Source organism: Mesoplodon densirostris, chromosome 8 (assembly GCF_025265405.1).
Source record: "Mesoplodon densirostris isolate mMesDen1 chromosome 8, mMesDen1 primary haplotype, whole genome shotgun sequence".
In the NCBI taxonomy this organism is placed as follows: Eukaryota; Metazoa; Chordata; class Mammalia; order Artiodactyla; family Ziphiidae; genus Mesoplodon; species Mesoplodon densirostris.
The window spans coordinates 64,997,045-65,009,214 of record NC_082668.1 but is presented as its reverse complement, the minus strand read 5'-3'; the positions used below and the strand labels follow the sequence as shown (position 1 = coordinate 65,009,214).

General features: G+C 36.0%; 1 protein-coding gene across 8 annotated transcripts in view; it reads left to right on the top strand.

Annotated features, from left to right (window-relative positions):
- The window catches only part of GTDC1 (glycosyltransferase like domain containing 1), a 388,315-nt gene that overhangs the window by 140,492 nt on the left and 235,653 nt on the right, over positions 1-12,170 (top strand). Inside the window, exon 1 of one of the 8 annotated variants that reach the window (XM_060106840.1) lies at positions 3,161-3,225. The exons of 6 other annotated variants lie outside the window; for them this stretch is intronic. Coding sequence is in view for 1 of the 2 variants with exons in the window: in XM_060106838.1 (XP_059962821.1) it covers positions 5,942-5,958 (17 nt within the window). In the remaining variant the exon portion in view is untranslated. Of the gene's footprint in view, positions 1-3,160; positions 3,226-5,889; positions 5,959-12,170 lie in introns of those variants that run through there. One more of the 8 variants, XM_060106838.1, reaches the window with a different exon arrangement.

Here is a 12,170-nt window from a genome sequence, read left to right as displayed (position 1 = left end):
TGAAAGACTGAGTGTATTTAAGTATCCCTGTTTTTCTAATTAACTTACTCAAAATGCCAGCTTTGATGACTATTAATGAGGGAAACTGTAGGGAGATAATGTGTTCCTCTGACTCTTCCTTCTTTTTACCAGGCAGCCAGAAGTCACCAGTTAGGGAACAGGGAGAGATGTGAATGGAATACTAGCCTTCTGATATGATGTGAGTCATTATGGAAAATGAGGCAAGCTTGGATCCAACTTCCTACTCCTTGTTGACTCTTCCACCTTCAATGGAGTCATCCAACCCCATTCTCTCTCCATATCTCTCTGAGGAGCATCTTAGGATTTCAGGTCCCTTTCCTTTTCTGGCTTCTGTTGTAACCAGTTCCTGTCCTATATCAGAGGATGGCTAGGGTTATTCTGTAGGGTAGATGCTGCAAACCAAAGGTACCCCAACAGGATACAAGTGTCTGAGATACCTCAGGAGAGCCTCTTTTTGTCAAGTTAAAGGAGAGAGGCTTCTATTTGCAGACAGCTGAAATGTGGAGTGAGGCACTGAACACAGATGAACAGATCAAAATAATGGTCTTCCAGGGATAGAACATGGACCAACATGCTGCATAATTTTAACCTGCATGTCCATGGTAGGAGATAGATGGGCGACAGTGATCAAAAGCAAGAAGCTAGTGTCCTCTGGAAACAGTGATCATAGAGACAGAGCTTTTTAACTCAGTAACAATATAACATTTATAAAGTGCCTCACAATTTACATATGTCTTCATGATCTCGTTTGATCCTCATAGCAACTCCTAAACAATAGGTAAGCATGAAAAATCTTCTTTTACAGATCAAGTTCAGAGAAGTTATGATTTGCCCAAGTTACCTATTAGGAAATTTCAGAGTCAAGACTTGAACCCAAGACTTCTAAATGCTTTTTTTCACCCTTACTATACCAATGCCTTTGTTTCTCAGATAAGATCCATTTTTATTCCTTCCTCCTTCTCTTTTCTCTCTCACAAAAATATATGCCGGGCACTGTGCAGGTACTGGGTGAACTGAGCTAAACAGTGTTCCCTACTTTGTGGAACTTAGTCTGCACTTCTTAGGACCTGCCAGTTGGTATGGTAGCCACATGTGGCTATTGAGTCTGTGAAATGTGGCTAGTCTGAATTGAGATATGATTATAACTGTAAAATACACATGGAATTTAAAATGTTTAGCTTCAAATAAAGAAAGCAAAATTTTTCATAATTTTGTATTTATATATTGATAATATTTTAGATATCTTGAATTAAAATATATTATTAAAATTGATTTCATCTAATTTATTTTCATCTTTTCTAGGGCTACTAGAAAATCTTATTGGCTATTAGAGATTTTAAAATTACATTTATTTCTTGCATTTGTGGCACACATATTTCCATGGGATAGCAAGCTGTGACCTATGGGGAAGTCATTTCCTAGGGTACATTCAACCAGTTAGTACTTGTCTGGTTACATTTTTTACATTGAAACGTTTGGATCCTTTGAAGTTTGTCCTGTTACATCCTGGTCTGGATCCCAGTTTATTTTTTCTCTAAATGGTTACCAAATTGATTCAACACCACTTATTGGGGTGTTCATCTCTGTTTTGAGAGGCTACTTTTAGCATCATGCTAACTCCTTGTATGTATTCTGTGTATATCTGGACTTCGTCTTTTTTCCCATTGGTCTGTGTCTATGTTTGAACCAATGTTAGACTTTATATTTTTGAGATTTTAAAATATTTTTTAATGTCTGGTAGGGTTAGTTTCCATCTCCAACTGATCATCCCCTCTCCCCATCCCTGAGTTTTCTTGGCTATTGTTTTTTCATTGTCTTTATCTATGAAAGTTAGAATCCATTTGTGTAGTTGAAAATAAACAAAAACAACCTTTTTAATTGTAACCAAGATAAGCAAACTCAAAGAAAATTGATGTCTATGTAATGTTGACTCTTCCTCTCCAAGGTGGTGACACAATTTACCATTCATTCAAGTCATTCTTGGGATACCTTCAGTAATACTTTAACATTTTCTTCATAGAGGTTTTGCATGTTTCTTAAATTTATTCCTAGGAAATTTTATCTATGTATGTATATGCTGCTATTTATGCAGTATTTTCCTTTAATGCTTGTTATATATGTTTACATATATTTTAATAATTTTATAAACATTAATTCTGTACTCTGTAAGCTTACTAAATTCTCTAACTGTAGTAAATAGCTTTTTGGTTAATGGTCTTGAACTTTCTAATCTTATCCACAAATACTGATAAATTTACCTACTTCTTTCCAGTTGTTATACCTTTCATTTTTTTTTCTTGTCTAATTTTATTGGCTAGTTCCTGCAGTACAATGCTAAATAACAGTGGCAATAGTGAGTTTTTGTCTTCTTGCTGACTTTAATGTTTCTTCTTAAGTATGATGCTGGCTTTTGAGTTGAACTGAACATATTTTATTATAGTAAAAAAAATCATGCATTCTTATTTTAAGAACAAAAATTTTATTGAATTTAAAAAATCATGAATAGTTTTAAATTTGGTTAAGTGCCTACTCATGATTATGTGATTTTTTTTTCTTTTTAAAGTATTAAAATGATGGATCTTATTGATTTACTAATACTGAACCATGTCTATTTTTGGAAAGAGGATCACATGTTCATGATGTTTTACTCTGTTTTCATTTCTTGCTGGATTTAGTTTGCTAGTATTTTATTTCAGATTTTGGCACCTATTTTAAGTGAGCTTCACCCGTTTTTGTTACACCCACTTCATAAAAATAAAATAATTTGGAAGTTTCTCCACCCCCTATTAATACTAGTTTAAAAAGAAATGGACTTATCTAATCTTTAAAATTTTGGTAGAATTCCCCTGTGAAACCATGCAAGTTTAGTACCTTATTTTGGGGTGGGGTGGTGGTGGTGGTGGTGGTGATAGTGGTGGATTTTTGGGAGGAGCAACATTCTCTATTTCTCTTATGGAAATCTGATTTTTGTCTGTTTGTTTTGTTTTTTAGATTCTCTACAATTGACCCTTGAACAACATGGGTTTGAACTGTGCAAGTCAACTTATATGAGGATATTTTTCAATAGTAAATTCTACAGCACTACATGGTCCTTGTTTGGTTGAATCTGAGGATGTGGAAGAACCTAGGATATGGAGGTCTGACTATAAGTTATACACAGATTAACTCCTGCATTGTTCAAGGGTCAACTGTACTTCCTCTGAGGTATTTTTTTAAAAAAGACGTTTTTTTCCCCTACAAAATTGTGTGTGTGTGTGTGTGTGTGTGTGTGTGTGTGTGTGTGTGTGTGTGTGTGTGTGTAGTTCTTTTGATGTTTAGGAAGGTTTACATTTTTTCCTTATTGTCTACTTTCATAGTTATAACATTTTATGACACCCTGAGTTCTCTAATTCTTGAGATAGTATCTATTAGTTCTTTATAATGAATAATGATAAAGTTGTGTCCCCACTTTTTTGTCCATTGCTCTTTCTCTACCATCTGATTTTAACATTTTTTTTACCAATATACTTTTTAAATATGCATATACTTCTTTTGTTTGATTTATAAGCTTTCAAAAGTATCTGAACACTAACAGCTATTATGGTTAAGGCAAGAGGTGAATCTATCTCTCAAATTTCTTTTATTTTTCTTCTACAGTTGTACTATTTCTATGAATACATGGTCAGAGCAAATACCTTTTATGTTCTGTTTTGCCACCTTAGTTCCCACATTGGTTTTGGTTTTAGTTCTGTGGTTAAATGCACTTATTGGAAGACTTTTGCTTTCAACCAATATGAAATAACAGTAACAAGATTTACTTTTCCACTGGAAACAAACAAAAAATGGACAAAATATATATGAAACCATTCAAGACACTGGACATCAATCAACAAAGGACAGTGACCCCTGAGAGAGGGCAGTGAAATGAGGTGGGCTCTATGATTACCCAAGCTTGTTTCCCTTGGAAGAGTTTCTAGTCTCTGATGCAAGGAGGAGGAATCTAGGGAGAGACTGGTAGGACCCCTGGCATTGAGGAGATAGAGGTAAGAGTCTGGTTAGATAAAAACAATGCTGAAATAGAGCTGCTCAAAGAGAGAATCCTGGAGATCTGTAGAGGGTCCCAGTTGATCATTCATCTGAGTGCAAATTGTCACATGCATGTTAGGAAACTCTCAAGGTCAAACTAAGAACCATACGAAAAAATTACAAGGAATAATGCCCATTGCTCGCAAAAGGCCAGAAATAGTGCCCGTTCCCAACAACCAACTGGAAAACCTCATGATTCGGTCAGGGCTGTGGTCTCAATTGAGGCTCAGCTGGGGAAGGATCTGCTTCCAAACTCACATGGTTGTTGGTAGTATTCACTTTCTTGTGAGCTGTTGGAATAAGAGTTTCAGTTTCTTGCTTGCTATTTCTGAGAGGCCACCCTCATTCCTTTGCCATGTGGACTGTCCTAACATGGCTGCTTATATCCGCACATCCTGAAAAGGAGAGTCTTCTTGAAAGGCAAGATGATACAATCTTATGTAGCATACACACATACGTTCTGTCACCTTTGCTGAATTCTGTTGTTTAGAGGCAAGTAGCTGGTCCTGCCTGCACTCAAAGGGAGGGATTACACAAGGCATACATACAAGGAGGTGGATCATGGGGGTCACTTTAGAGTCTGTTCTCTACACTAGTGTTTACAAGGATATCTTAAAAGCAGCCAGACTAAAAACCCAACAATATCGAGTTACATCAGAAGAACAAAATTAAACACTATAGTAGATTTCTCATTGGGAACATCTCAAGGAGAAGACAGTGGAGCAACATCTTCAAAGCACTGAAAGAAAACCAGAAACAATCAAATGAGAATTCTATACCCAGTGAAAATATCTCTCAAAAATAAAGGTAAGGGCTTCCCTGGTGGCGCAGTGGTTGAGAGTCCGCCTGCCGATGCAGGGGACACGGGTTCGTGCCCTGGTCCGGGAAGATCCCACATGCCGCGGAGCGGCTGGGCCCGTGAGCCATGGCCACTGAGCCTGCGCGTCCGGAGCCTGTGCTCTGCAACGGGAGAGGCCACAGCAGTGAGAGACCCGCGTACAGCCAAAAAAAAAAAAAAAAAAAAAAAAAAGTAACAGATGGTCAAAATAAAACAAGTCCTGGGGACATAATGTACAGCTTTGTGACTATAGTTAGTAATACCATATTATGTATTTGAAAGTTGCTAAGAGATTAGGTCTCAAAAGATCTTGTCATAAGAAGAAAAAAGAATTGTAATTAAGTGTGGTGATGGATGTTAACTAAACTTATTTTGGTGATCATTTTGCAATCTGTCGAATCATTATATTGTATACCTGAAACTAATACATTTTTAAGAAATAAACAATAAACAACTAAAATATCCAAAAGTAAAATAAAGGGTTTTACCTGAAAGAGAGAAGAAAGAATTGAGAAGAGAAAAAGAAGCAAGTAAGAAACTTCATTTGGCATCATTTGTCACATTAGATACCCCTCTTCCAGCACTACTGTCATTGAATTTGTGATTCCCCCAGGGTCATAATCTTAGGTGAGAAGCATATATCTATCTATTATTTCCCCCAGATCTGGGGTGATGTGTGCCTATATTTGTGCATCCCTACTTTACTGGTAGGTGGTGGCAGTAAAGTCAAAATACATATCTTAGTTCTTTTTTTTTTTTTCTTAGTTCTTTTGAATAACTTTATCTTCCACTCTTTTCCTTCATAAGGTAACTTTTTATTTTTATTTTTTTTTTTGCTGTACGCGGGCCTCTCACTGCTGTGGCCTCTCCCGTTGCGGAGCACAGGCTCCGGACACACAGGCTCCGCGGCCATGGCTCGCGGGCCCAGCCGCTCCGCGGCATGTGGGATCCTCCGGGATCGGGACACGAACCCGTGTCCCCTGCATCGGCAGGCGGACTCTCAACCACTGCGCCACCATGGAAGCCCTCATAAGGTAACTTTTTTTTTTTTTTTTTTTTTTTGCGGTATGTGGGCCTCTCACTGTTGTGGCCTCTCCCGTTGCGGAGCACAGGCTCCGGACGCGCAGGCTCAATGGCCACGGCTCACGGGCCCAGCTGCTCCACGGCATGTGGGATCTTCCCAGACCGGGGCACGAACCCGTGTCCCCTGCATCGGCAGGCGGACTCTCAACCGCTGCGCCACCAGGGAAGCCCATAAGGTAACTTTTTAAAGAGGCAACGAGTTTTCTAATTTGAGTTTCCTAAGAAGTCCTTTAACTAGACAATAACTTGAGTGTTTCATATTTAATTTAGAATAGTATGTTAAAATATTTAAACTATTTAAATAGTAATAATTTAAATTATTAAAATAAAATAATTTTAAATTGACTTTAAGTAATTTAAATTATTTAAAATAATATTTAGCATGATTTTCAAAATGCATGTATTTCTAAATACAACTATGTTTTATATCAAAAATATTTTAATTTTTTGACTGAGGGTCTGAACTCTAGTTTCCTTAAGTGCTAGTGGAAAAAAAATAGTACTTGTGCTTTTTTTCTGATAAGGTTTTTATAATCTTTAATTTTACACTGTGCATGTGAAAATACTTTGAAACCCCTGGGGACACATACAATTTTTAAGGTATATTTTTAGAATCATAATATCATTTTTAACTTTCTGTCAAAAATAGGTATAGTTCTGGTTTTCAAAATGTCTACTGTAATGAAGATACTATCTTTGGTATGTGGCCCTCTCATTGTTGTGGCCTCTCCCGTTGTGGAGCACAGGCTCCAGACGCGCAGACTCAGCAGTCATGGCTCATGGGCCCAGCTGCTCTGCGGCATGTGGGATCTTCCCGGACCGGGGCATGAACCCGTGTCCCCTGCATCGGCAGGCGGACTCTCAACCACTGCGCCACCAGGGAATCCCTGAAGATACTATCTTTAAGCACATGCTTTTATATTAAGAAATTGCAAGTTTTTGGTATCTGTGATCTGGTTTTTGTTCCAGTCTAATGGCTCTATTCCCCAAATTATTTGGTCTCCCACTTTATTAATTTTATTCCTAGATCAGTTTGGGGCCAACTTTATCATGGTGAATTCCAATATTGCTCTAATGGTTTGAGTATCTATGATTTCTACTATCTTGATGTATAGTACAGGAAACATTTTGTTAAAAGATATTTCACCCAAATACTGATATGTTCAGCACTGTTTTAATTGACTGCCTATAAACCTAAAGAATGTTATTGATTTACTGCCTAAAAAACAAAAACCAAAACAAACCCTTCAGTGTTTTGCATAATTGATACATAAAGATTTTCATTTGCAGTAATCAGAGTTTGGGCTGCATTATTTTGTGGATGGTAGGATTGAGAAGGTTAGAGATCTTTGTAAATGCTAGAAGCCTTTTAGTACTGTCATTAACCTGAAAGTCATGAAGCATTAAAAACAAGACACCTGGTCAACGCAGACCTCTGTACATAATATGTAGTGAAAAGTTTCAGAGATATGGAGTACAATTGGGAATTCAGAGCAGGAGGTCATTTGTTTTTGTGGAGGCATTGGTATCTGACTGTACTTTGAAGGGTGGGTAGGACTGGGATGGACATGGAAGAGCAGCCAGACATAATAATCATAGCTTAACACTTAGATAGCATTTACTACTTTCCGGACACTGTTCTACGTGCTCTCAGTGTATTAACACATTTCACAACTGTATTAAAAATTAATAAGGTGATGATTATCTTCACTTTTGAGTTGAAGAAACTGAGACACAAATTCGTTAAGTGGCTCATTCCAGTTTTCATAGCTAGTAAATAGTGGTACTGCCATTGAAACTCAGCTTTTTGGCCTCCAAGTCTCTCTTAATCACTATGCTGTTCTGCTTCTAATTATTGTGATGTATTTTATGGGAAGAGCAGGATAGGAGAAGTTAAGGAAGATTGAAATCATGGAAGCTTTTGAAAGGGAGGCAGAGGCATTCATAACTTATCGATGTGAGTATAAAGTGGTTCAGTCTTTCTAGAAAAGAATTTTATAGTATTGGGTTGGCCAAAAAGTTCGTTTGGGGTCTTCCGGCTGAACTTTTTGGCCAACCCAATACTGTATTGTATCAAGAATTTCACTAAGTGAAGTAAGCCAGACAAAGATAAATATCATATGATATCGCTTGTAAGTGGACTCTTAAAAGAAAAAAAAAGATATAAATGAACTTATTTCTAAAACAGAAAGAGACTCACAGACATAGAAAACAAACACTGTTACCAAAGGGAAAAGGGGGTTGGGGGTAGGGATAAATTAGGAGTTTGAGATTAATATATACACACTACTATATTATAAAGTAGATAACCAACAAGGATCTACTGCATAGCACAGGGAACTATACTCGATATTTTGTAATAAAAGGGAAAAGAATCTGAAAAGGAATATATCTATATATATATATCTATATCTATCTATCTATCTATATCTATATCTATCTATCTATCTATCTATCTATCTATATATCTGAATCCCTGTGCTGTACACCTGAAATTACCATGATATTGTAAATTAACTATACTTCAATAAAAAAAAATTGAAGTTATTGCCCTCTACATATTTGTCCTGAAGAATGTTGGGAGACAGTTCTCCATGGGTCTCTCACATTTCATCTGGTTTGCAAGCAGAGACATTAAATGCCTTTTTGTCCTGGACTATCTTTTCAAGGAGGTTTGTAGCAAAATAGCATTGTAATATAGAGATAGTATTTCCCTTCTGATCAGATAGCTGGTTTATTTATTGTTCAAGTATAATAATATCTCCCTATAGAGCAAAGTTTGGGCAAGTTTCCTTGTAGCTCATTATGCAAGATTTGGGTTTCCTAAGCTCAGGGTTTCTTAGCTATGATGCAAACCCAGTGCCTATGCATCATCTGTGTAGGCCACTCCACATCACCCTGGTGGGCCTTGGGGGCCAAGGAAAACTGATGTGAGTGAGAAGCTCATGCTTGCTCACTGTTATCCCAAGTGATAAGTCCTTGTCTGACCCAGGGGTGTCATGCTTGCTGCCAGCATCCAGGAGACCGTGGTAGGCTAACTTGTTAACTTGCAAGTAGGGCAAAATCTCAGACCCTTCACTGTTTTTGACAAAAGGATGGTTAGAATTATCAACAAATAATTATGTATGATCATTGGAAAGTAATCCAACTGTCCAATAATAAGGAACAGTTTATTAAATTATAGTACATCCATATAGTGGAGTATTAATTCCATAATTGTTAAGTATTATTTTTTAAAGATTTAAAGACTTGGAGTATACTCATGAGAATGTTAAGTAAAAATTATATTATGAAAATGATCCGTATAGTACAATCTCAATTTTGTAAAATGTGTTTACGCATTTAGGAAAAAAACCCTGGGATAAAATGTGCAAAACATAAAACATTGTTAGATATAGGTTGTAGAAATTTAAGTGATGTTGTTTTCTTTTTCTATTTGTATATTTTCCAAATCATCCTATAATGACCATATATTACTTCTATAATTAGGAAAAATATACATTATTATTGAAGTCAAACTGAGGGATTTGACATGGTATAATAGGCAGAGTAGATAGTGTATATATTCTTGAGAGGACAGTAATATGAGGATACATAAAACCCCTGCAATGAAAGGTCTGTTTTTCATTAAAATGCACGTGTACAATATAACTGAAAACTATTAAAGCAAAAGCAAAAATAAAAAATCCAAGTTACAGCAGGGATAGAGGAAACATGGATATTTTAGATATTCTAATTTAAGGAAACTTAATCCATTTGAACAAAAAACTAAGCTCATCAAAGCCTCTCGTTGTCTAATAAAAAGGAATTAAGTCAGTTAATCATAAGAAACAATATTTGCAAACTGAAGTGCTGAAAGATGAAATGATCTTATGTCTGACATTTGCTTTAAAATATTCCAGCAAAAAATAAATAAAAATAAAGTGAGAGGGAGAGTTGAACCAACCTTGGCAAAAATATTGATAGCTGTTGAAGTTGTGTGTTGGATACATGAGGCTTATTATGCTGTCTATTTTTGTATGTGCTTGAAAATTTGCATAATAAAAAATTAACAATATATCACTAATTTATGTAGTTTTAAAACAATATTCCTCAACCTTGGCTGCTCTCAGAATCCTTTAGGAACACTAAAAAGTACTGATGCCTGGATCCCACCTCCTCTGATTCTAATTTAGTAGGTATTGGGTGTGGCTTGGATATCAGGATTTTTTAAATCTCTCAGTTGATTCTAATGTGTAGCTCATGTTAAAACCCATAGTTCTAAGTGGACTCTGTTAAGTAGATCTTTATTATAAGGGACATTGAATGTAGTAATGGACAGTTTTTGCAGTATTTCTTTAAAAAATGTAGGTATGTTTTCTATTATGTTGGTTCATGGAACATCCCTCAGTAAAAAGTGAGAATAGGCTAATAATTTTTTCTTATAAAGATAGTCCTACTGAGTACCAGAATAAAATAGTGGAGGTACATAGCTTAACAGTTCTTTCACTTGATAAAATGATAAAGTTTCAGTGACTGTAAGGAATGAATAACTAACACTCCCTTTCAAATATTAGTTGAGTAAGAAGAGGCCTAACTGATGTAGAAAGCATAGTTTTTTTTTAAATTTTAGCATTTTATAACTTTCATAAAGTAATTCTTGTTCATTTTAGAAAACTAAAAAGAATATTTAGAGATACAGAAGAAAATAAGCATCCATAGTTCCATTATCCATGGTAAATATTGATAATATTTTATAGCATTTGATTTCAAATTTATTTTAACTTTATATTTGAAATTGAAAAATTTCAAACATAAATGTAGGGATAGCAGTATCATAAATCTCTAAGTACTCATCACTAAGCTTCAATAATTATCAACTCATGATAAATCTTATCTCATCTGTGACCGTCTCCTACTTTATTCTCCCTTTCCCCACACTGGATTATTTTGAAGCAAATCTTGCATATTATATCATTTCATCTATAAATATTTTAGTATGTATTAGAGCAAATAATCTTCAGGTCATTAGCACATATCTGAGGTATTGGTATTCTGTGTTGACTGAAAGAAGATCCATATGCTATGGTTCCTAATTTTGTAGTTGCCAAAGATGGTGTTGTGTTATAAAAGTAAAAATCTGGCTTATATTTTTGAGCTGCAGAAGGATCTGCTGGCAGGGCTGAGACTTTTCTCAGAAAGTAACTCCATCAGTTTAAATGATGAAATAAGTAGTAGACTGAAATCCAAGAAACCCAGGGTTCTACCCATTAATCAGGCTTTAATTTAGAAGATTTTGAGGATTAGAATTACCTAATGTTTTGCTTTAAAATAACCTAAATTGGTCTCTTGGTCTCATTTTCTTTAGAGCCCGGTAGTTTTTCCAAGGGTTTGGCAGATTGAGTTAGTCACAGTGTGTTTTGGTAAAATTAACATGGAGGCAATATGTTAGAAAGGAGTTGAAGACAGGGAAATCACTTAAGAGGGTACTCAGTTTTTGTGGTCTGAGCTGATAAAAACCCAGTGTTGGAGGGTGGGAGAAGAGGCAAAATTTAGCATCTTTATTTATAGTAAAAATTAGCACAGCTTGGTGATACTTTGTTATAAGAGTTAGGAGTAGGGGAATAATCAAATATGCCTTCAGCCCTACCCTAGGGATCGAGCATAATTCTGTCCTCTTGGAAGAATGAGTAAAGTTGAGAAGCAAGAAATAATGGGGGGAAGAAAGGGATGAGTTAGCCCAATATTAGTATACTGAGTTGAAAGTAATAGCAAGTAGACATTTTTTGTGGGTCACTGGAAATAGAGGACTAGAGTTCAGGTGATCTGTGAAAGATGGGGATCTGCATTTGAAGATCATTCATGAAGCTATAAGGTTGATGGTGTTTTCATAGGGAATATTTGTTTAAAGAGGAGAGCATGTTCAATAGTTCTAATGGATGGGAATAGGAATAGTGATGAATTAATCTAGAATACATTAAATTAATCCTTATCGAACATCTATGTTATAGGAAAAGGGAAGAAGTGCTTACTGCAGAGACTGGGAGACACAAAGGGAATGAATGCAATGCCAGAGATATGTACAAAGATTTATGAAAATAAAATCTTGGTAGAATGACTCAAAGTGCCCAGGGCAGGAGGCCTGAAGTTTAGGGGAGGATGTGTTTGATAGGAAAATAGGAGG